Source organism: Haliotis asinina, chromosome 3, assembly GCF_037392515.1.
Source record: "Haliotis asinina isolate JCU_RB_2024 chromosome 3, JCU_Hal_asi_v2, whole genome shotgun sequence".
NCBI lineage: Eukaryota > Metazoa > Mollusca > Gastropoda > Lepetellida > Haliotidae > Haliotis > Haliotis asinina.
The window spans coordinates 13,543,167-13,567,149 of record NC_090282.1 but is presented as its reverse complement, the minus strand read 5'-3'; the positions used below and the strand labels follow the sequence as shown (position 1 = coordinate 13,567,149).

The 23,983-nt window shown below is 39.4% G+C and overlaps 1 protein-coding gene across 2 annotated transcripts; it reads left to right on the top strand.

The window, feature by feature from the left end:
- The first annotated feature begins 325 nt into the window (after positions 1–325).
- On the top strand, positions 326–23,722 carry LOC137277497 (phosphatidate phosphatase LPIN2-like). Of its 2 annotated transcripts, none has more exons than XM_067809248.1 (16): positions 326–570; positions 11,299–11,534; positions 12,416–12,514; positions 12,834–13,363; positions 13,756–13,940; positions 14,429–14,576; positions 14,891–15,178; positions 15,401–15,470; positions 15,904–16,059; positions 16,359–16,450; positions 16,789–17,176; positions 17,411–17,559; positions 18,049–18,288; positions 18,938–19,046; positions 19,176–19,279; positions 19,490–23,722. In XM_067809248.1, exons 2-16 carry the CDS (start codon positions 11,349–11,351, stop codon positions 19,683–19,685), a joined length of 2,940 nt encoding a protein of 979 aa, XP_067665349.1. In that variant the 5' UTR covers positions 326–570; positions 11,299–11,348; the 3' UTR covers positions 19,686–23,722. The 2 variants fall into 2 exon arrangements, with proteins under 2 accessions (XP_067665349.1, XP_067665350.1); XM_067809249.1 differs by lacking the exon at positions 326–570 and adding an exon at positions 9,679–9,866.
- The last annotated feature ends 261 nt before the right edge of the window (positions 23,723–23,983 follow it).

Sequence of the window (23,983 nt, the reverse complement as noted above, 5' to 3'; positions counted from 1 at the left end):
ACATACATTTATTTTCCTCAGCGTGGAATATCTAGTGTTTCACACCACCTCACACAAACCAAATACTTACATAACGGTTTTTTTTAAAAGTAAATAGTATTGATAAACAGCAACGACAGCATGCATACATTAATCCGATTCATATTTGTCATGACAGCTTCCGAGTCAGGCGATGTCATATTTAGGTCAGCACGCACCACCCTCCAGTGATCGACTTTTGCATACAAGCTGTAACTTGAATCAAACCAGATCACTATCTTTTGCTGTCGACCATGGTTAACTGCGAGATAATCTTCTGTAACAATATCTGGCCTTGTTTAGGGTCAATACGAAATTTTCGGTCTGTCAACCAAGCTATTCAATAGAATTCCCGTAACCAAGTTCTGGACACTCCCCACAAATGCTGCCATCTGATTGGCTGAAAAAACTAGGCAGAGTTGATGGGGTGAAGGTCGCGCAAGCACACGATGTATACAAACAGAAGCGGTCTAACAGGAGGCAAGTGAATGTAACAGCGCTTACCGATAGATGTAACCCTGTGTAATTCATAGCGGGGACAGACACTTACTGGTAAGTCCTTACATGAATATTCCACCTGTTATATTGTTTTACCTGACGAAAGACTACTTCTACAGACACACAACGCATGCTATATGTATATAACTGAATTGTTTACGTAATCCATCAATGTGTTTATTTTGAACCCCGCTGTCAACAAGTTTTCGTTTCACTCTGATTGTCAGTTATTTTTGAGTTTGTTGCAACTGGTTCCTAATCTTATCTGCCGGAACTGAAATGTGAAGCTACATAGACATGTCACGTATACATATTACATATAAACAAGAATACTGCATATCTTGTCCCCGCATTGATATTACATCACCTTGCAATTTGACAGAAGCTTTTGAAAATTCAAAAGTGACAATGACATCTCTGAATGTTTCATTTACACTGTATAGTCGTTCTCATAAACTATAAATACTTACAAGTCCGTTTAACTCTAACACACACATACACACGAACACACACATACACACACAAACACACATACACACACACACACACTAAACTATTTTTCGTAATTTTGTATGTGTGTTTCAGTTTTTCCTTTGTCCTTTGTTTTGTTAAAAATGCCACATTCAACACTATTCCAGTTGTATTTTAATAATCTATCTAGAAAAATGAGTGACATGCTAGCGTCGGCGCGTCTGATCGCCCATCCGCTTACACGCTGCTAACGACAAGCATGAGTTACAGAACAGATTCTAACCAGATCTTCAAGGGCGTGCCTTGTCACGCACATGTGACATACAGTATGTACGCAACATCAATATCCCTATGACATATACTTACATACAGACTCATACAATGGAGTTCGCACATATTCACGTTGAAGTCTACGTGAACGCCGATTGACCTTCAATGGTCTTAATTGCTGATCCCAGCTGGCAGCGGAAAGCGGATATAAACGCCGCTTGTGTAACCTCCGTATATAGACCAACACCTAGAGTCAATATGAGCGTGTGTGCGTGCGTCCGAGCGTGCGTGCGTTATATTGACAGCAGCTGATTGCTACGTTTTGAATAGCAAGGGAATCCTATTGAGATTGGAGATTCCAATATCTCTCGTTATAGAGCTCTAGTATTAATTACAGGTTAGGGCTGGGCATAAGGACTCTGATATAGATAAAAGGGCTATGATTAGGCAGATTATCTTTGTACACTACGATGTCTTTAATTGAAAGTTATTGATACATCAACATTCACACTCAGTACACGTTTGCGAACATGTTGCGTATGATTTACATGGATGCAGTTGAGTCAGTACAGGCCTAAATACCCTTCCTAATAGATCACAAATATTGGAAATTTTAGAGAACCGCCCAGAAAGGATTCACGAATCTTTGGAGACAAAACGATATGTGTTTGTAAACGATATGGAATAATCAGATGGTGAATACAAATTACATTTAACCAGTTTCAGTCGGAACATTTATTGGTCAAAATAAAGCGGAGTTTGAGCGTGCCTGTTTTCCCCGTTTGCCTCCCGCGTTGAGTAACAAATAAAAACAAGTCGCGTCATTACTCCATTAACCGACTTCGAGGCGAGAGATGGTATTCCGACTACAGAATTATCCGTCGCTTATGTTTGCCCACTTGCACAAACCAGACTCTGACAGGTTACGTAACCCGAGATAACAAGGGTTATGTTGTCTACATATATATACTACAGAGCTGACGTTTACCAGATATTCCAAGCACGTGTTGAACCTAACGCTACTTGTCTGGCTTTACCTAATGGGTTCCCCTCGGCGCTGAAACACAGATGGGGGAAAAGGGGAAGACTTGACTCTTCTGACAAACAGAAGCAAAGGTCAATGAAAACCGTTTCTACAGACGCCAGTGGTTATTTCACAGTAAGGCAGTAAGTGAGGGGGTTGTGTTCAACATAGTGAATGACGCATCGTCATGTGTGGAGCGGCGATAACCGCATTCCTAGCAGTGAACGAGTACCGAATGTTAAACGGTTGTGTCATGGCGGGACAGCAGATATATATATATATATATCTATATATATCACGAGTGGTATCAGACAGTATTGTGGTAGTGTTTCACGAAACAGTCACTATGATACTGCGGCCTCTTTAAGACATGTCAGTTTGTTGTGTAAGGCCCCACCTAACATAATTCAGCTATATAACGCCAGTCTATACATTTTCAAGTATAAACCAAAACAATCCAGTGATTGACGTCCCAGGCCTCTAAAATGTATATAACACTAAAAGCTAGCGTCAAGGAATATGCTGCCCATGTCGGGATTATATAAACACTCTGTAGCTTTTCTATAAAATGCTTAAACCCCGGTAGTGGCAATACCTTGATGCTGGTCTTTGACTTAAGGCGCCTGTGCATCGATCTACGGTAATGGGATACAATGACCTACATAAACTAGCGAACCCGACTACCCGATCCTCTTAGTCCCTTGTCTTTTGGGTTGCTGAAAACCAATTCTATCTCTTTTTATTAACCCGGACTTTCACGGTGCTCTGTACATATTTGAGCTATATATGGACTCTTTATGCACAACGTTTAATAAGGTACCGATAAACCTAAGCCAGGAAAGGATGCTCAAAGAATCACGTTCATGTACACATACGAAATGTTCAACTGCTTATCATGTCTCGTCAGTGTATTAAATAACACGACGTTGTTTTGTGTCGCATGGGTGTGTCTTTCCGCTTTGACGGACATGGAGAATTATTTATTTGGACGGATATTTAGAACTGTATCCCTAAGAAATGGAGGCACATTATAATATATCATCTCCCCGTGCCTTCGACACTCTACATGATTTAACGAATCTGCGAAATTTGCCAAAAATTATAGTCGGTACTACTTTATTCCGTTATCAGCATTTTTCAAGTATAGTTCGGGGATTCTATATACATAGTAAGTCTAGTAAACCAGTGTTTGACAGTATAACCACTGGGGCGTTATGGAACGACTAGCCGTGTAGACTTTATGGTTAAATGTTGACGATAATTGATGTTAAAAGTTTAAATAAACACGCGGCATCCTGTAAGGAAAATAAATGGTTACCAGGCGCGTGCTGTTTCATCTATGTATGGACGAGCCATGTGGTTTATACAGTATGGTTCAAAATTATTGAGAATAGCTAAAGCGTTTCATATTATTAAACGAGAACAAATCAGATGAAATTGAATGTATTGCGAAAGTGAACTGACCTTTTCATGTTGTGTAGGTAACAATTTAATATTTTATCAAGTCTCCTTGAGCTTCACGGCACAGTCTAAGACGGGTAGGCATACTTCCTATCAGAGAGGTTAGTGTCTCGTGAGTTATGCTGTCCCAGTATCGGACCACTTCTCTCTTCATGTCTTCAATTTTTGTCAACCCCTTTTGATTCACACATTCCTTCATCATCCCCCAAATGTTCTCAATGGGATTTAAGTCAGGACTATATGCAGGAAATGGTAATGCAGTCACATTTTTCTCCTGAAACCACTGCTTGGCATGTTTTGCGGTGTGTTTAGGATCATTATCTTGCTGCAAAATCCAATCATTTCCATAAAACACATGTGCACTTGGAAGGAGAAAATTATCTAATATGTTAGTGTAGCGTTGACTTGTCAGATTTCCCTCAAACACACACAGCGGGGTCGTTCCTAATAAGGATATCCCTCCCCATACATGAAACTTTGGGCTGTATTTAGGTCGTCGATACAACGGTGCTGACGCAGACTTTGTCCATATTTTCACATTATTGGGATATACCCATATTGAGCTTTCATCAGTAAAAATCACATTTTCCAAGTCAAAGTTTTCATGTGCCAAACACCACTCAACACGCCTGTCTTTATGTTCTTGTTTCATGAGAGGAGAAGGAATTCCAGTCTTTTTCTCCCATCCAAGATCAATCAAATTTCTTCTAACTGTAGATTTTGATACAACTGTTGATCCCCTTTCTATCATTTCATACCTGATGTTGGAGATGCATGCCCTTTGCTTTTTAGACGCTAAAATTCCCAGCCGGACGCGATCTGAGAAGTCCAATTTTCTGGGTCTCCCTGCTCCTTTCTGGTGCCCAAAATCCTTTCCCTCTTTAAAATTCTTCCTAATCCTATACACAGTAGAAAGAGGAGTTCCTGTTCTCTGTGCCAATGTATTTACATCATCAATTCCTTGATTACACAACTCAAAAATCAACCTTCTTTTATCTTCAGCAGACATTGTTGACAGTGCTGAGGAAAATGACGTCTGCTACAAATTCAGGGGAGGTAACTCTAATTGTACTATACTCAGTAGGCGAAGATGAGTTACCTCCCTTATACCATTACTTAGTTTTAAGTATCAGTGAATCAGTTGAGGTGTTAGGATAGCTCAAAGTAAGAAGAAAAATTCTCAATAATTATGAACCAGACTATATATGATATTAAGCAGGACTGCAGCGAAACCGACACAATGTTCCACTTACAATAGGTAACACAAGTGCTTTGTCTGGCACCAGGTCTAAACAAGAACGATGTTACACAGTGTGTGCACATTAACACATATGATGATATAATAAATGTGTGTGTCGCGCTGACCGCTCAGTAAACAGATGACATTTAACTGACGTCAGCGAATGTAGACGCAAGCATAACGAATTTGATGAAGGTCACACACATGGTGTACATGATCTTCGTCGGCATTCTCAGTGGACAAAACATCGATCGGTAATCTGTATCCCGTCTGTAGTATGCACACTCATACATACTACAGAAGTGTCTGTAGTAGCGCCATGATTGTACACTCAGTTTGGAATCGAGAATTCAGAATACCTCTCAGGGGATTTACTAAACAGAACTGGCCTGATTTGTCTGACTCCATTAATACATTAACGACTTTTGTGATAATATTCATGAGAATTCTTGTTTAACTTGGGTGTGATATGGGAAAAGCCCGGTTAGGTAACGCTGTGGATTATAGAAATGCATTACTATACATCAGGAACAACAGGTGTTCACGTAGACTGCCTCATTGTTTCCCTAGTGCCTAGCCCTCCCTACAATGTAGTCTGTCTCACAGTCCCTGAACCACTTCAGTGTCCTTACTGTCTAGCCCTACCTACAATGTAGCCTGTCTCACAGTCCCTGAACCACATTATTTTCCCTACTGCCTAGCCCTCCCTGCAATGGAGGTAAATATGCAATGCTATTGGCATCTGGTATATGTTAATTGTTCTTTAAGCAGGATGTCATACTGGTGGGGTTTCTTCCCTTGGGGGTGCATATTTAATTTATTGCATACCTTTAGTGCAGCACGTTCAATATTATTAAAACACACACGAGTGCGTATCATCTGTCGGAGTTGCCCCAGGAGCTGTGCAAGTTGGAGACGACTTCCTCGTCGTTGCGCTGACACCGCTGTGACGTCCCAGTGACCAGGCCGTCTGCATGTGGTGTATAACGCCACCTGAATAACGTTATTGTGCAGGCAGCTACACCAGCTTTGGCTACATCGCTGTGACTGCGTGCATGACAGTGTGCATTTAAGAAGAACCTCGTTAAGTCTGTTATTTGAGAACGATCACATTAACCATATCACGCTCCAAGCCAACTGTAACGTTTGAAGGAGATAACCTTAATTACAACCTACTGATAATTCCATTAAAACAGTAGAATCAATAAACCTTGAAAGAATTTATTTAATCCAACTTCTTACCAGGGAAGGTTAAATTGAGTAGTGTATGAATACTGCTGAATTGTTCGTGGTATATAAATCGCTAAGGGGATGTTATTGTACGATCTACGGTGGATTATGAAACATGTGAAATCCTCCATGCATTACTTCGACTTAAGAAATACCATTCATTTGGATATCTGCACATAACGACTAGCCAAAAGAAAAAAGCGCTCTATTCTTTCGTCTCACCATAATCAGTCAAGCTAAAAACCACCCGGTTGTTTCATATTACTATGGTTAGACTAATTATAGGACAACCATTCTTTCATATTACAGTTGCAAATCTGGTATCACTTAGTACATACGCTTTAATGAAAGAACCAGGTGTTCTTATGTTCCTTTGAGTTGTGCATGTAGGTGACTATATTCCAGACTTGGCCACCAGCAAGGCATGTAACCTTGGTTACATCATATCCAGGTGTTCACCATAGAGGCGATGTGTGGCAGGTATGGTGGTTGTAGCGGGCGTTTAGGAGGTTGGGGGCGGGAGGGGGTGGGGTGAAGAGTGTGTGTGTGTGTGTGTGTGTGTGTGTGTGTGTGTGTGTGTGTGTGTGTGTGTGTGTGTGTGTGTGTGTGTGTGTGTGTGTGTGTGTGTGTGTGTGTGTGTGTGTGTGTGTGTGTGTGTGTGTGTGTGTGTGTGTGCATGTGCAGTAGAAAGGGGTCCTATGTGCACTTGCCGGCTTATTTACATGTCATTGTGTCGTCGCTGTTTTGCATGGCTACTTTTTTAAAACCACGTGCACAGTGTCCCCATTATGTACTGACTGAACACGAGCTAATTAATAGAACCCGGGTGTCTGCTGGCCACATGTCACTGATGACTCGCCTCCATTATACATACAGAAGGCATTCGGTGTAACTCTACCTCGGGAAAACGTTCGTGTGTTACACCACCCCTGTACCTATGGCCAGAATTTCTAAGGAACAGAAAAACAGGAGTCTTTGTGAGACTGTGGCGAGTTGATAGAATGGCTGATTGGCCATACGACGTTTATAGGGAACTCTCTAAATGTAGGTAGGGAATGAAGAATATTGAAAGAGCTTCAACTGTATATGTTTTCACAGTGTAGGGGTTGATAAAAATCAGTTACTTATATGTTTTTTTTCTACCGCGGGCATCAGAATGAAGGACTGCATATGAAGAGATTCGTAAGTTTTGTTAATATTTTGGCGTACACCTGTATAGCCGGTGGTGGTATCCAGCTCATATGAGCCAGTGGAAATGTTCAAGTCGGAACTATGCAAGATGTGGTCCATTAGAGTATCAGTTCTACTAGTGTTTTATATATAGGTGTGACTATTAACATCTAATTAAATAATATAATGTAGCATATCGGCCGTGGTGAAATACATGCATAATCATGGCAGCTTATCATTAATTATGTAAAACATGAAATTTAGCTTAGAATGTCCAAACTGGGTAACTGGAAGACCATTCATAGAGTTAACTGTCTTTGTCCTCTAAGACGGGTTCGTTCGGGAATCCTCCCGTTGCTGTGCCTCGGTAGAATAGTACGTCCCGTATTAAACCTCCTTTACTGAATGGGGTTTTGAACGTTTTTTCAGTAAAATATGTTCATTTCAGAGACTAGCTGTTAGTCTATGAATGGGGGCACAGGTTTGGGTGAAGAGTGTAGGAGTGATTTGTGTGTGTATTGGTTTCTGTCATATATTGGTAAAATGGTGTGGTGTATGCGCGCGAGGACCTCTCTCTCTCTCTCTCTCTCTCTCTCTCTCTCTCTCTCTCTCTCTCTCTCTCTCTCTCTCTCTCTCTCTCTCTCTCTCTCTCTCTCTCTCTCTCTCTCTCTCTCTCTCTCTCTCTCTCTCTCTCTCTCTTCATTATTTCCTTAACATAACCATTTCGGTCCCACATCTCGACCCCAAGTGACCCGGGAAAAAATGTAATGGCCACGTCTTAACCCCATGTCAGTCATGTGACCAGTCTCCACTGACAAAGGAAATCTGCATCAGTGACAATGGTTATATGAATATCTGGGTGGATCATTTAATACTATCGCATCATGATAATAGAAACTATTAATAACAACTGATAAAAGTTAAATATAAATAAAGAGGTGATCTTCCCCAGGTTACAGTACACACATGCACGTGCGCAAGGAGAGAGGGAATTTCACAAATACAAAGAAATGAAAATAGAATATAAATATAGATGGAAAATAGATAGTGCATAAGGATGCATAAAGATATGGATGTAGAGATAGAGAAAGAGAGACAATTTCAGAAATACAGAGAGAGAGAGAGAGAAAGAGAAACACGGGAGAGAGAAAGATGCAAGTTCGAAACTATTATTGGCAGAGGAACTTCTTACATAAAGTTTACCTGGCCATCACTACTAAAATGGTCTGGTACATTGTGTCGGGAAGTGCACGTTAAATTTCCAAACCAGCGTCATCACGTTTGGCCATGCCTAAATCTCCACATCATAAATGCAGTGTCATTACCGCAATGCAGTCATCTGCACCCAGGAAGTGGATCCACGCATTACGTACATGTCTATTGCTGTACATGACTCAGCCGATAGTCGGACGACCGTGTCATCTGATGTGGTCCCCGACCAGGTGGCTGCGTGTAATCACAGGTATATAGCTTTTATAAGCATACATGTATTGTTAAAGACGGTGAGTAATTTATAACGTGTGTATTACCCAGACCAGGTTTCACCAGTCAGGAAGTACATTGTATATGTGTCATTGTTTACGTGTTGAACCAAATTAAATCGGTTCAAGTAAATTTAATTAGCAACATGACAAATTCTCCTGTTAATTATGTACACAGTATTTAGATTTGTAAGATACTCAGTACATACTTCAGATATAGATACATACTTCAGTTTGCTACAAATGTAATTTGTGTCAGTCCTCAGAATGAAACAAGTTCAAATTTCACTTTCAAAATGTGTCATCTCAAAGTCAACGTTATTGAATAAACACGATTGAAAGATTTATATAACAACGTAAGACAAATAGGTCAACGCAAGCCTTGAAATCAATAAAGCCAAGTCAAACCAGTGAACTAGGCAAGTGTAGCGTGGTTACTATATTTAGAACATGTAAGTATATAGACAGTATCAAACCTACTTATCAGCCAATGAGATGGAAGCTGTGTGCACGTAGAGGTCCCTCAACTTTGGCCTTGCATCTAATTTCGATATCAACCAATCGAGTTCCGTATAAGCGTTGGCCCTCTTTTTTTCTACAGTCTGTTTCGAAATCTTTTCTAATAATGATTAGTGAAAAGAAACAGTGTTTTTATGCGCTATAATTCACATCTGTATTTGTATGCTACTATATCAAACACAATTATAAAATCACCGGCACAACAAACATTCTTAGCCCTAAAAGGAAGCTGCAGACAGTCGTTATTCTGAACAGAACAGAAAGAGCTATAAATAAACATATGACCTTTGACCGTAGTCACATGATCAGCTGATCACCTCATTTCAATATGGAGGCTTTTGCCGGGCAGTCTGACAGATCAGACCATGCCAACGTTGTATAGGCCTAAATACGCAGATGGTTTCTGTCCGAAGTAAGAACATATTCCTTGGATTATGCATTATGTAATCGCCTGTTCCCGATTCTTTGATTTTTGTGGACTGTGGTAAGTTAAATAAGCTCTATTTTATTAAGACGCCATGCGACATTTCGCGGAAATTATGTTGTCTGTCAAATGGAGACATGAATTACACGTTTACCGTTACATATTTGTTTATGGTGTATGCTCATATTCATACACAGTGCCAACAATTTTATGTTATAATTGGTCCTTTTGATGTAAGGGATTCAAGTAAAACCCTGTTACATTTTCTTTCACGAACTGTACAATACATATATAATCAGCGAGGCAAATTAACTCGTGCCGGTTGTGGTCAAACCATCAGTGATCATGATATATTTATTCGTGGTATTCGTTCAGTACCACTATTTGCTTTCATGGTGTGACAGTGTTACACCGAAAAGTAATTCATGTATCTGTATATGAGCTGAATTTGTACGTTGTTTAAGCTTTTCATGTGAAGGAATGAACAAAGAAAGTGCAAAGGTCACTCGTGTCTTCTTTTCATGACAGTGGGCAAGTTAATTTACGTATTGTGCCTTTGTGCCTTTGTTTCACCGTGGTCAGCAGAATCACTTATGTTTGCCCCAGTCACGGAGTCGGAAGATTTGGATATTTCACAGATATTTTTTTATGTCGACACCTATGGTAGCAAGGCAATGCCATTATAAGTTTTTAAGAAATGCAATGATGACATTTGTATTTTGGTCAAGTTCTCATGACTTATGAACACAGTACTCATACTTTACTACACTCTACATTTAAGGAGCTTTGCAATTATTTAGTATTTGTTAGGTGCATATGTACAGAATAATAAAATTCATGTCAGTGGAGATAAAACAGATTTTAACCACTTGTTGACTATTTGAAATGTTGACCTTAGGATGGTCACATTTTGCATACTGATCTGTTGTGCAACAGTGCCTTTAAAGACATCTTTAATCTATGCTTTTATCCATAATTATGCAAATAGACAGATATGACTCAGTTTACATTCTAGTGTCAGGGATTGGCATAGAGAACCTTGACAAAGGGCCATCTTCAGCATTATTAGCCATGTTCTGAATTTTGAATTGGCCACTGCCTTTGTAAAGTTGTATCAATAGTAAATTTCAAACTTTCAGTGGGATATTTCTTATTCTAATGGGCAAAATGGCCCATGGCTCCTGCCTTTCTCAATCCCTGCAGTTTGAGCTGGAGAAACCTTGAAGAAATTTGTATGATTGGTTTTCAGCAACCAGTACTAGTCAAAAGAACTGACTAATGGGATCCGACTGCTGACTTAACATGTCAGTGTATCCCAAATGCATAGATCGCAGCTTATGCTGTTGATCACTGGATTGCCAGGCCTGGACTCAATTATTTACAGACTGCCACCATGGAGATGGAATATTGATGTATGCAGTGTCAAAATACAAATAAAATGCATAAATAAATTATGCTGTGCACGTGACAATAGTGCTATTCATCATTTCAGAATGTGATAGGAACTTCAACATCTGTCCTGTGTGAACAGAGTCCTACAGAATGAGTCTTGGTTTTGTTGGTCGACTATTCTCTGGGATTAAAGGATATTATAATGAAATTAATGGTGCTACACTCACTGGTGCAATTGATGTCCTGATAGTGGAGCAAGAAGATGGAACATATCTGTCATCACCATTCCATGTTCGTTTTGGAAAGATGGGTGTTCTTCGGTCAAGAGAGAAAGTGGTAAGGATATGAAAAGTGTTTAGAGGAAACCTACACTTACTGCTGCTGGCCATTGTTATGTTGATTCCTGAAATGGTCGGCATCATTTGTCATTTAGAGTATTCACTAGTGCAAGGATTAATGCAGTTTAAACAAGTTATAGTGATGCAGTTTGTAGTAATTAATTCATATAAACTTTTGCAGTGAAAACGTACTGATAAATTTTACTTTAAACAAAAATGTAAATCAAATAAAGTAAAATTAACATTGCAAATCTTCATAATTTTACCTTGCCAAATGAAAATTTATGTCTCAGAATTTTAGTCAACTTAGGATAAAAGTTCTTTAACAAACGATCATAGATTCAAATTGTTATTACTGGTTTTCATTACAAGGCGGTCAGGACAATCATTGGAACACTGAAATACGTGTGCCGTGCATGATGAGCGTTAACTTAGGCCAGCTCTACATGTTCTCAGTGTTTCATGTAATGTGTATACTCCCTGGCAATGCCAGCAAATAAACCAATTGCAAACTATCACAGTTTGTTAAACAACTTTTATCGTAAGTCAGATAAGATTCTGAGACTTAAATTTTCATCAGGAAGGTAAAATTATGAGGATTTTCAATGTTGATTTCACTTTATTTGGTTTACTGTTTGGGTTAAAGTGAAATTCATCGGTATGTTTTCACTGCAATCAGACTATAGCATACTATGTGTCATTACAATACATCTGTTTTTCCCAAGTTACAGATATTTCATTTTGCCTACAGCAGTAGTAATCCTATCTATATGTCTGTCAGATTGTATCTTCATGATGAATACATTTGGACTGTTAGATGAACAGTTAATGTTATTTCATGTGTTAATCACAATAAAGTTAAGGCAATGTTTGGAACAGGTTGATATTGAGATCAATGGTGAAGTGGTTGACCTGCACATGAAACTTGGGGAGGCAGGAGAGGCATTCTTTGTCCAGCAAGTTCGTGAACAGTCAGAGGTAAGAGAAAAACAGAGCTTCCAAGTTACGTGATCATGTTTCTAACCAACATGTCCTATGAGTGATGTGAACCATGCAGGAGTCATTAGTTTATTTCATCAAGTAAAGATGTAGCCATAAGCCTTGGTATTCAGAACATCTTATCATGCTTATTATTATTGTGGTGCTATTGACATCTGTAGCATTGTGCTGTGATTCAGCACCATTAGAGAACAGAACCATTTATGTTTTGTTCCACAGTTATGTTCATGTCAAACATTAACTGTATTCCAAGGAGACAGCATTTTCATTCTGTGACCGTGTTACCGCTTTCTTCTAGGAATTACCTGAGTATCTTGCAACATCACCGATTCCATCGTCAATGGCACTGATGATGGATGGTGTACAGGGACTGAAACTCCAGGCTCAACAGTCCGATGAGGCCAAGGTTACTGAGTGGCAGCAGAGGTCACTACATGGAGCTATTCCTGAAAACACAGAGGATGAAACTTCCCTCATTCACACAATATCATTAAAGGACCTCAAGAGCGATAGCTCACATGATGAATTGTCATCTTCGAGCAAACAGAGGCGGAAAGTTTATACAAAGAAGAAGCAAAAATCGTTAAAAGCCTCCCCAAGAACTCACCTAACTGGATCTGATCAAGAAGGTGTTTTTGAGATGGACACATCTGAGTCCTCTGATGATGAGCTGAAGAATCTGTCTGTGATGTCGAAGAGTCTCAGTATGCCACTTCCCCAGTCAGCAGAGGAAAAGCCGCATATCAAGAGCTGGAGGAAAAGTTCTACTATTGAGGCATTTATGCATCCATTGAGTGAGCCGGAAATGGACCCTGCAGATCCAAATAGGTAAGTTGATGTTTATGGGGTAAACTTGTACAAAGCATTCTTAATGTCATGGTGATCATCACACCTACATGCATGCATGCTTGCACACACATACATACATACACACACACACTCAAAAGCATCTGTTGGCAAAGTTTTGTGGTAGCAGTACTTAAACTGTGCTAATGAAGCCTGGGTTGGCAACAAGCTCTCTTAGCGCTAAGATAGTTGCAAGTTGATGTATATGTATGGCACTTATAACTATCTTAGCGCTAAGAGAGCATCGGAAATCTAGGTCCTGGTCAACTTCATGTCATTATGACCCACTTTCCTGGATTGTTGTGATACTATCAGTATCAGTCACTGGTTTGTGTGGAGCAGATTGACTGACTGGTATTTATGTATTATTCCAGCCCACTTCCATCCCGCTGCTCGAGCCCCAAGAGTGACACTGAAGTTGATATCCAGCGTGTAGAGGACTCCCAGCGTTCACTACTGATGGAGGATAGTGGAACATGGGAGTGGGGAGCCTTTCCTACACCCCCAACATCTGAACTGAATGTTCCAGAAATTGACAGTCAAGTTAAAGAGGAAGAGGGTGAGTCTTATGTGTAAACAGTCAGCACTGTCCACTGTTTTACTACTCATAAAATACATTCAGAACTGTTTGAGATTGAAAAGGAGATACCTTTTCTGATAAATATCCTACTGATATTGGTATTGATGATAAGTTGTGCAAACTCTTTCATCATGAGGTCATCATATTTTTGTGGTGGTTAGGGGTTGGTCAGAATTCTGTCTTGTCACCTCATGTATATACAGAAAGAAAAGTCTTTTATCTTGACAGATAGTGGCAAAGGAAAATTTGAATGTTGACAATCTTCTTTGACTTTGGACTAGTAACTGGGTTATGTTCTTACACAGTCATGAAATATATGAATTTTGAACCCAATATGGTAAACAAACTTATCAGTTGCAGATAACTGGCAAAAGAATATTAAACCCTTGATAATAGTAACAATAAGCAGTAATTTTACGTTATGTTTTGTTGAAACGGCTGTGATATGTTTTGTACCACGGTTACAGCCGCTAAGCAGCAGGGTGGTGGCCTGTTCAAGTTATGGAAGAAAACGCCAGACAAGGACATCAAAAAGGCAACAAAAGAGATCTACCTGGATGAACTGACTCTAGAAGACCCAGAGATGGCCAAAATATACCTTGGTACTCCTAAAGGGTAGGTACATGTGATGAAAATATCCTCTTGGTCTTGTCAGTGGTGACACCATACACAGGTAGATGGTAGTTGGACCATGTGCAATGGACCTAGCATTTATGATATTCTGAGTTGATTTGCTTCTTTTGTTTGCTAAACACAGGTTTAAGTTCCTCTGCATAATAGGTAATGAACAATCCTGGGGTTTTCAGTGCTTTAGCCATATTCAAGGGTGTTAACATAGTAGTATACATATATATCATGTTTTTGAATTTTTTGTATTCACTGTTTGTTAGTTGGACATAATAAAGTTAGCCCTGGTGACTTGATTCCAGGTTCCAGTCAATCAAGGAGAAAGAAGATGACACAGAATCTGGCCGGGGACCTTCCCTGCCACAGTCTCCTCATTCTGTAGAGGGGGCCATTGGTGGACCATCGGTTAGCTTCCTCCAGTCCGAGGTTCGCCATCTTGGCCGAGTGTCACTGTCGCTCTGTGGTGGCCTTAGTGACCCTGATGGTGTCAACCTTGACAAGTTCATGCAGAAGGTTGTGACCTTTGACGACCTCAGTGAAAGCCCAAATATGATCACCAACCCTGACTTAGTAGTCAAAGTGGACGATGCGTATGTATCATTCAGCAGTGATTTGGATCCTTGTTAATGAAAGGTTGTTCTCTTAAGCTTAGTCTATACACAGTAAAACAAATCTCAAACAAATTGTGTGCTTATTTCATATGAAGGTTTACCTCAGAGCTTTTTTGTTTCTTGTGTTTCTTGGCATTACTTGGCATATCAAAGATTTTCGTTAACAGAACATTTGTTACCATAGTCTCTGTGTATTTCCAGGTATTTCAACTGGGCAACTGCCTCACCAATGATTTTATCACAGATCGTCTTCCGACAAGATCTTCCAGAGGTACTTCCATTGCCTGATGTACCTCACTATTATTAGCTACACAATTGTTTATCATTTTGATGGGGAGGATGGGGTAGCCTCATGGTTATTGCATCTGCTCATGACCCTGAAAACCCGGGTTCGATTTCCCCCATGGGTACAATGTATGAAGCAAATTTCTGGTGGCTTGCTGTGATATTGCTGGAATATTTCTAAAGGCAGTATAAACTATACTCACTCAATCACTATCATATTTGTCAGACGTGAGATGAGCAGTTACTGGGAACTAGTGGTTTGCATGAAGGAAGGCATGGTAAATTGATGCTTTTGTCATCGGTTAAGTGATGAGTGTTACTGTTTCATAATCAAACTTATCTATGGGGTGTTTACCAGACTAGGATGTCATGTCTATGATAATGTAATTAGTTGTGTATGAAGTATCATCTTGTTCCAGAGTACGAGTCAGTCATTGATCAAAGAGCACATGCCAAAGAAGGAAAAGAAGAAGGGTTATTCCTGGTTCTCATGGCGACGTGGTGAAAGTGCTGTACCCCCCTCATCTGCTTCTAGTGCTTCAGAACTCAACGTAGACACATCATCCAACAAGTCTGTTAGTACTGTTTATACATCTGAATACATGCTGAATCTGCCTAGAGGCCCAAAAATGTCAGATATACATCTGGTGAATTATCTTCAAATATTCTTTCTGGATTTTAGGCAGGCTGTAAGATACTTTGGAAATAAATGTGTTTTTTTTCTACCTCTGTGAAAATCACTATAGCCATGGGTACAAATTCTGAAGGTTTACAAGCAGATAGTTTTTGTTTTAAGCACTCCTTATATCACAATTTCAATGTTTGTTGACTGTGAGGTGCATGTTCCCTGAATGTAGTTTGTGTATTTTGTCAGAACCTGAGTGATGTGGGCAGCCCCCCTACAAGTCCCCCTCCCAGTGTAACCAGCACTCCACGCAAGGTTAAGAAGGATGGCAGTGCTGAAGGGTAGGTTCACACAACTGTTTTATTCTTGTTTATACAATTTGAATTAGCAATACCCTCTCAAATGGGGAAATTCCAAGATATGTCCCAAACATCTCATGTTTGTTATACTTCTGGAAATGGGGGCTATATTGACACAAAGACAAATATCACACTTGAGAAATATTTGTCCTTCTATTTAGGTGATTCAGAAACAGATGAGGATTCAGGATTAGAACTAATTCACAACAACCAGTGCTTGTCATAAACGGTGATTGGTTGGTTAGGCTTTGTAACTTAGTTCAGCAGAACCTGAAGCTGAGTATATTTAATGAATATTACGATCATCTCTCTGACTTCAGCCTAGATGAGCACCACACCTCCAGTGAACCAGACACCGACCACTCAGAGAAGGACAGCATTGGCAGCCCAAAGACTAGTACTGCTGAGCCCAGCATTGCTAAACCAAGTGTTGTTGAAACTAGTAGTCCCAAGAATTTGGCCCCAGGGAGCCCACGGTCAGGAAGTGTCAGTCCGAGCTCCCGGGCCAGCAGTGTCAAGAGTGACCACAGTGGTCACAGTGTTAAGAGTGACAGTGCTTTTAGCATGAGTGGCAAGAGTGACGTGATGGCCAGTGTCAGTGCCAAGATAGAGGAACAAACTGCGAAGACTGAAGCCAAATCTGATGATGAGGAATCGTTCAGACCTGACAAATTTAAGAAGACACTCAGACTTTCATCAGAACAGATTGTAATTACTTGTCCTTGTTTTATACTGACATGATTCATTGAGTTTAAAGATTTCTATTGATCATTATTCTGTAGCCTTTAACTTGATTGAAGTGACATTGGTGTCTATAGGACAATGGAGTTGTTTCCCTTGCTCATCATGCGAGTCATGATCTCAACTGTGCAGAGTTGTATCTTTACGGTATGAAGTAATACTACAGCATGAAGTAATCTAACCATCTCTTTGTCACTTCAGGCCAAGCTTAAATTAAAGGAAGGTCAGAATGAAATATCCTTCTCCGTGACAACACAGTACCAGGGCACATCACGCTGTTCATCTCACATCTACCTGTGGAAATACAGTGATCACATTGTGGTGTCTGATATCGATGGAACTATCACAAAGTAAGACGATTTTGTGGCACAGCTTCAAGTATTGCTATATGATATCATAAACTGTCTCAGCTATGTGCTGCAGATGTAACATGGCCTACTGTCACTTGTATGTAAGAAGAGTGCAATTTGGGGTATTTGGTAAAGTGTTGGAGACAATTTATTCAATCAGTGATGGGCCAAAATACCTGTGCCAGTGTTATTAGTTTCATCAGTCAAAGGGTCAGTTTATGGTCCAGTGGTTTGTAGTGCTTGTGTATTATGCTTAGACATAGGTATGACTCCCTACATCGGTACAATGTATAAATTGTGGTGTCCCTGTCCATGATACTGGTGGAATATTGCTAAATGTGGTGTAAAACTCTACTCATTCACTCACTTGTCGATCTCAACTGGTTTTTCATGTCCTGACTGTCAATGTTTCATCATCTACCTCCATGCATGTAGTTTCTGTAGCATGACAGATGTCTGATTCACACTTTATGGTTTGCTTGATTGCAGATCTGATGTCCTGGGTCAGATTCTGCCTATTTTAGGTCGGGACTGGTCACAGTCTGGAGTAGCATCACTGTTCACAAGGATACAGCAGAATGGCTACAAGTTGTTGTACCTGTCTGCCCGAGCTATAGGCCAGTCCCGTATCACCAAGGAACTGCTGAGAGGCATTAAGCAAGGGGAGCTGGTACTTCCTGAAGGACCTCTGCTCCTCAACCCAACATCACTCATCAGCGCTTTCCATAGGTCAGTATGTTTCGACAACCAATTCAAATGTGTCAACTTAAAAGTCTTTCACTAAGGAATGTGGATTACGACATCTCTGTGCACCTTTGAAAGGTTGTTTCCAAGGTTTTTAGGATACACTGCAGTCTGTAAGCATGATGCTGGTCTATAAGTAATGGTATTCATACAAACCCATGATAAATCATGTTAGTGTTCTGAACAACAGAATCATATTGCCAGGTTTGGTTACTTCTAGTAGAAGGCCCCATTTCAGGTGGTCCCTGATGTCATGATGCTGGAATAATGCTAAGAGCATTAAACTCACTGAATCACTCACTAACTCACTCACTCACTCACTCACTCACTCCAGCAGTCGGCATAGGAAGTCACTGTACTGTGAAGAGTTGAGGATCAGATGTTTCTGAATATCTCATCTACCTGTCCTACTAATGTCAGATACGATTAAAATGAGAAGTGGGTTGTATGCATTTCTGATATGACAGTGTAACCTAGTAACTAGATGTCATGATGTCACCCACATGTTATAGCACATGTCACTGCCATGATAATTTAGAACATTTCTGACAACAGCACAGTATACTAATACTTTGATGGTCATTATTAGTGTGAGAAAGGATAGTTTAGACAGGTATTTTTATGTTTCTTGTAGGGAGGTTATCACCAAAAAGCCTGAAGAGTTCAAGATCAGCTGTTTAAAGGACATTAATGCCCTGTTCACTCGAAGCCCTTTCTATGCAGGATTTGGCAACAAGATCAATGTAAGTTGAAATACTCTTTTGTCATTATATTTCTATACAATTCTGACATCATATTTGAGATTGAAAATGTTGTTTCATTATTGTTTCTTTCAATACTTCTTGTGTCAACAGAATTTATTTTTCTTTTAGGATGTTTGGGCATACAGAGCTCTCAATATCCCCAATTTCCGTATCTTTACAATCAACCATCGTGGAGAGCTTCGCCATGAGCTGTCAAACACGTTCCAGTCATCGTAAGTTGTCTTATAGTTTCTGTATGTCCACTTGCCTTATGATCTTTCTGATATGCCTACTTATGACTAAATATAACAGGACCGCATCCATGATCTGTTCAAATGAACACAATGCTTATGTTCTGTTAAGAAATTGACTCTTGAAAGATATTTTGGGGGATCACAAAACCACTGTCATTTCTCGCTAGTTAGTTGGTTCTATATTTTCAGTTACACCCGAATGAGTGACGTCGTTGACCACTTCTTTCCCCCGGTAGAGAAGTCGCAGGCATGTCTGGAAGAATTCAGCTCTGTGAGTTACTGGAGGGAACCACTGCCTCCCATTGACCTTGAGCTGGTAGATGAAACAAAAGTAGGCAAAGGTGATGGTCGAAAAGTGGAAGGAAAGAAGGAGATCAAGAGATGACCACTAAGGACACCTTCACTACCCAGAATGGGCTCCATGGATCAGGTTGATAGTAAGACTCCACAGTCAGTGTGGACATTACCACTGCCTTTTATGTCCTAGTGTAGTCCATTATCATGACTTTTGTCTCTTGACATGGTGTAGCTACTGGATGCTGGTCATCCTTTGATCTGAAATGAGACCATCAGTTTAGGTTTGCAAAATCATCATAACGATCCCAAGTGTCCTGTCTGATGAATCAAGAGCATGGAGGTGACAGACACCCCATGAAGCTCATCAAAAAGAGACAGAAGATGATTCTCATCTCTGGATGAGCTTTAGACTGTACAAACCTCACTGGGCTTGAAGTACTAGTCGAACCTGACAAAGAGAAGATAACATTGTACAGCCAACCCACATCCTGATCACCTTCGATGCAAGTCAAGAATACCAGGTCACCAAACTTCCAATCCCTAGGCTATCATTTTAGTGACATCTTAACTGTGTTCCTTCACCTGTTCTAGTCTGTGATGAAGCATTTATTTGTATACTAATCAAAGTATCTGGTCCTGATTGTTAGTGGAGTTTTGCATTATCATGCCACTGCTTGATGTAGCATTGTACACGGTCTATGCAAAGGTGCAACAGTTGATGGAAACACACTAGACAATCAATCTTCCTGGATGTGAGAGACACATGTTATAGATACGTTGTGAGAGTGATAATAACATTACCTATAGCTGTATATACCTTTTCCAACACCAGTGATGACAACGTTTACCCCGTGATAAAAAACGTGCCAGGCTGTGACGAGCTGTCTCTTCATCTTTCAAGCACTATCAGAATGACACCTTGATCTGTATTGTTTGCGCATGCTAACACACAGCAATGATTTACTCATATCATCTTGTCAGATATGTTACGATAATCCAGATGTGGGATTCCACCACAAACATTGTTATGATTTACTAATCTAAAGTTACTTCCCTTCATGTGAAGAAGGAGCCATAATATATGAAGCATTCCCGTTCGACTGAAGGAGTGTTATCTCCCTTTGCCAAATATATTTTTTGAAGGCCCCTGAGATGAACTAACAGCTGACCAATGTCATTAACAATGCAACCCTGACCAAAACAATGTCTCCAAAGATGACCATCATACCTCATTAGAGTAATGGTTACCATGGATACTAACATTACATGCTACAAAATGAGTTGAAGTTGAGAGGCAATGAAATAAAACAACCAAATGATGTATTTATTACTATATGTACATTGTAAACATTATAAGTCTTTAAGCCCATAGAAACAAAATATGTTTAGAATATGTAGCAGGATAATGTCTGCTATGAAATCATTCTCTGTATATATGTCATTTTCAAGTCATGATGTTGGCTGTCATAGCCATATTGTACTTATATAATCACTGTTCCCATATCAAAGCAAAGAGTTGCTGAGTGATTGAACATTAAGTGGTCGATTCACTGAGAGTGACCAGACCGAGAAGTTGTGATGGAATTGGGCTATTGATGTGATGCAGACATGGTAGTGTTATTTTTTCAGTAACATGTCGATTGTGATATGCTAAATGTCTGTCTTAAATGGCACATGGATGTTTCAGTAAGGAACAGCTGCTTAACATAGATCTCCCTCAGCAGGCTTGTCATGTTAAGGAAGTAAAAGTTATCTCCCCTGTAATCAGCATTTGTGCTATCTGTGATTGTTGTTCATCTCATATTGCTCATGCACACAGCAGCATTTCATCATAGTAGACATTATTTTTATATACATGAAGTATTAGAGTCGTATATGGTCATATTACCAAAGATGTAATAGATGAAGCTGCTGACCGGTGGTCACCGTGGTCACCGTGGTGATGTTTCACAGCTTCCATGAGTGTATCCCCAGTTGATGTGACGGTATTGTAGGTTAGGAGGATGCTACTTTTGGGATGATGAGAAGGATAAATGTCATGCTTCAGCTACTTCATCCTCATCCTCCACTCATATCTTGTTAAATGTTTGAAATTCTCACCTTATGTGTAATATTAATGCAAGGTCTGCTGGATATTTGGTTAACGTGCATCTAGTTATGATTCGTCTAATGGTAGCACTTGTTGTGAATAGCTGCAAAAATGCTGATGCGGCATAAAGCAATATTCACCATGCACACTAATGGCAACTGAATATAAGTGATCTTTTGTGAGTACATTATTTACACATTGATGCTCTTACTGTCTTGCCAATCTTGTCTCACCTTGAAAAAAAGACACCTTGTCTGATTCATCTGTCTCAAGCTGCTGGGACTTGCGTGTATTTTCATTACTCACGCAAAACACAGCACAAGTATATATTGTTTATCATACTTTTGACTTGCAAGGAAAGTATGCATCTATATGTTTAAATCATTGAAGTTCCATAAAATGTGTCCACATTATGATTGTTCCTCATTGATAGGTACTCCTCAACACAGAATGTGATCTACCATCAGTATAGTTGATTTGACACTTAGTAAGAAGCAGCTGATCTCATTTGCTAACCTAGTGATACTCTGGTGACAATCCATTTTGTCCATGTGTAGAGCCATCTTTCATTGAGACACCATGGCACCACATCATCCAGTATAGAATTACCATCCATCACTTGATAAATCACGTTTTGTCTCTACACAAACTTTCATTTCTCCTATGGCAGAAATTTACAGTATGTTCACTTTTTCTTTTAATCATGCTGAGACAAACACAGTATTTTTAGCAAGTGTTTTTCTGATCGGATGTTTTTGTTTTCCTTTGTACATATTCACCGCTAACTATAAATGGTGTGCTTCTAGTGCTATGCTATAACTGTGAAGGGTTTCTTAGTATGTTTGCCGTTTGTAGAACTATATTATATGCATACATATAATGAAACCTTGTTAATCTGGACAACAGCGCTAAAGTTGAATCATCTGGATTAAAGTTCCATGTCATCAAGTAATGTTTCAGAGCTGTAAATATATAGATTTTTTCCCCTACCACATCATCTGGAAGGCAAGGTTTCCTAATAGACAAGGTTTCACTATAATTTATCTGTACATATCATGTAAGTATAGACACTATCATCTTCATATTGCCTACATCTTCATATACTGGACAGGAACACAGGGAGTATGTGGGCTGATTCAGCGCATTTACCTGAAAAATATATGTAACATGTTCTCAAATTTGACTTGGACATTCCTTGATTGTATTTATCTTCAATATTTTACCAAAAGATTAGATACTTTCAGAAGAGCTGATCAGTCATAATGGTGCTGTGATATGTGGTTGCCTGTCCTGTCTGTGGAGATGTAGGGACATTAGTAGGTACGGAGACAGAAGCCTGATAATTATCACAGTATTACTTTTCAAGTAATATGATATAGAATTTTGAAATGGTTAAAACTAATAATTGAAATTCACAATCCTTTCATAAGGACATATGCTATATTTTTTGTAACAAAATTAGTTTATCCTACACATACCAAATTTGCTAAAATGTATGAAAAAGGAAAATTTATTAAATGTTTCTAAATATGATTTAGCTTGGATTTTGTTAATTAAAGCATGCGGTAGGTTCTTCAATTTTTTAAAATTGCTTCTTGTTTCTTTGTATATTATCACCCAAAGATTCAAAAGAAGAGATATCCATGTGTTTTGAGAGGGATTGACTCTGCATGACATTTTAGTAAGACTGAAAGCATGTGGAATAGTTTGATCATTTTAATTTAGGCCATGGGGTAGTCACATTCCTGTGCTAGTGTATCTGCACGTAACAGACTTGTGCAGCATGTGTAGGGGGTGCACTGCTCCACTTGTGGCTTTTGTCACATTGTATAATGACCCTGGTTCTAGTGGATGCTGATTGCCTGTGTTCTCCTCCATCTACATCTCATCATGTGTACATGCGATCATCCATAAATGTGTTATTGACTATTTTGTTATTAAGTACGACTAGAATTATCTGGTTATGATACTGTTATTTTGTTTCAGCTGATGGTGTATGTTTTATGTACCCATATGAATAAATGAACTATTATGAATTTGTGTTTTTGATGTGGTAACATTAACTAGATTGGACAAAGAGGTTTTGATATTTGGCTTATGAATCAGAGCACTCCTACACTAAACAATCATTGTATATCCTTAAAAATCACAATCATATCTATGCTCCTGTTAAACTTCCTGATAGTCCATACAGTTGGGTTGTCACAGTATCAAGGAGTTGAATAGGTGACAAAGCATAGTATGTTTGTTTGTTACAAGTTTACAAAGTATGTCTTTTGTGTGAACACCCATTATAT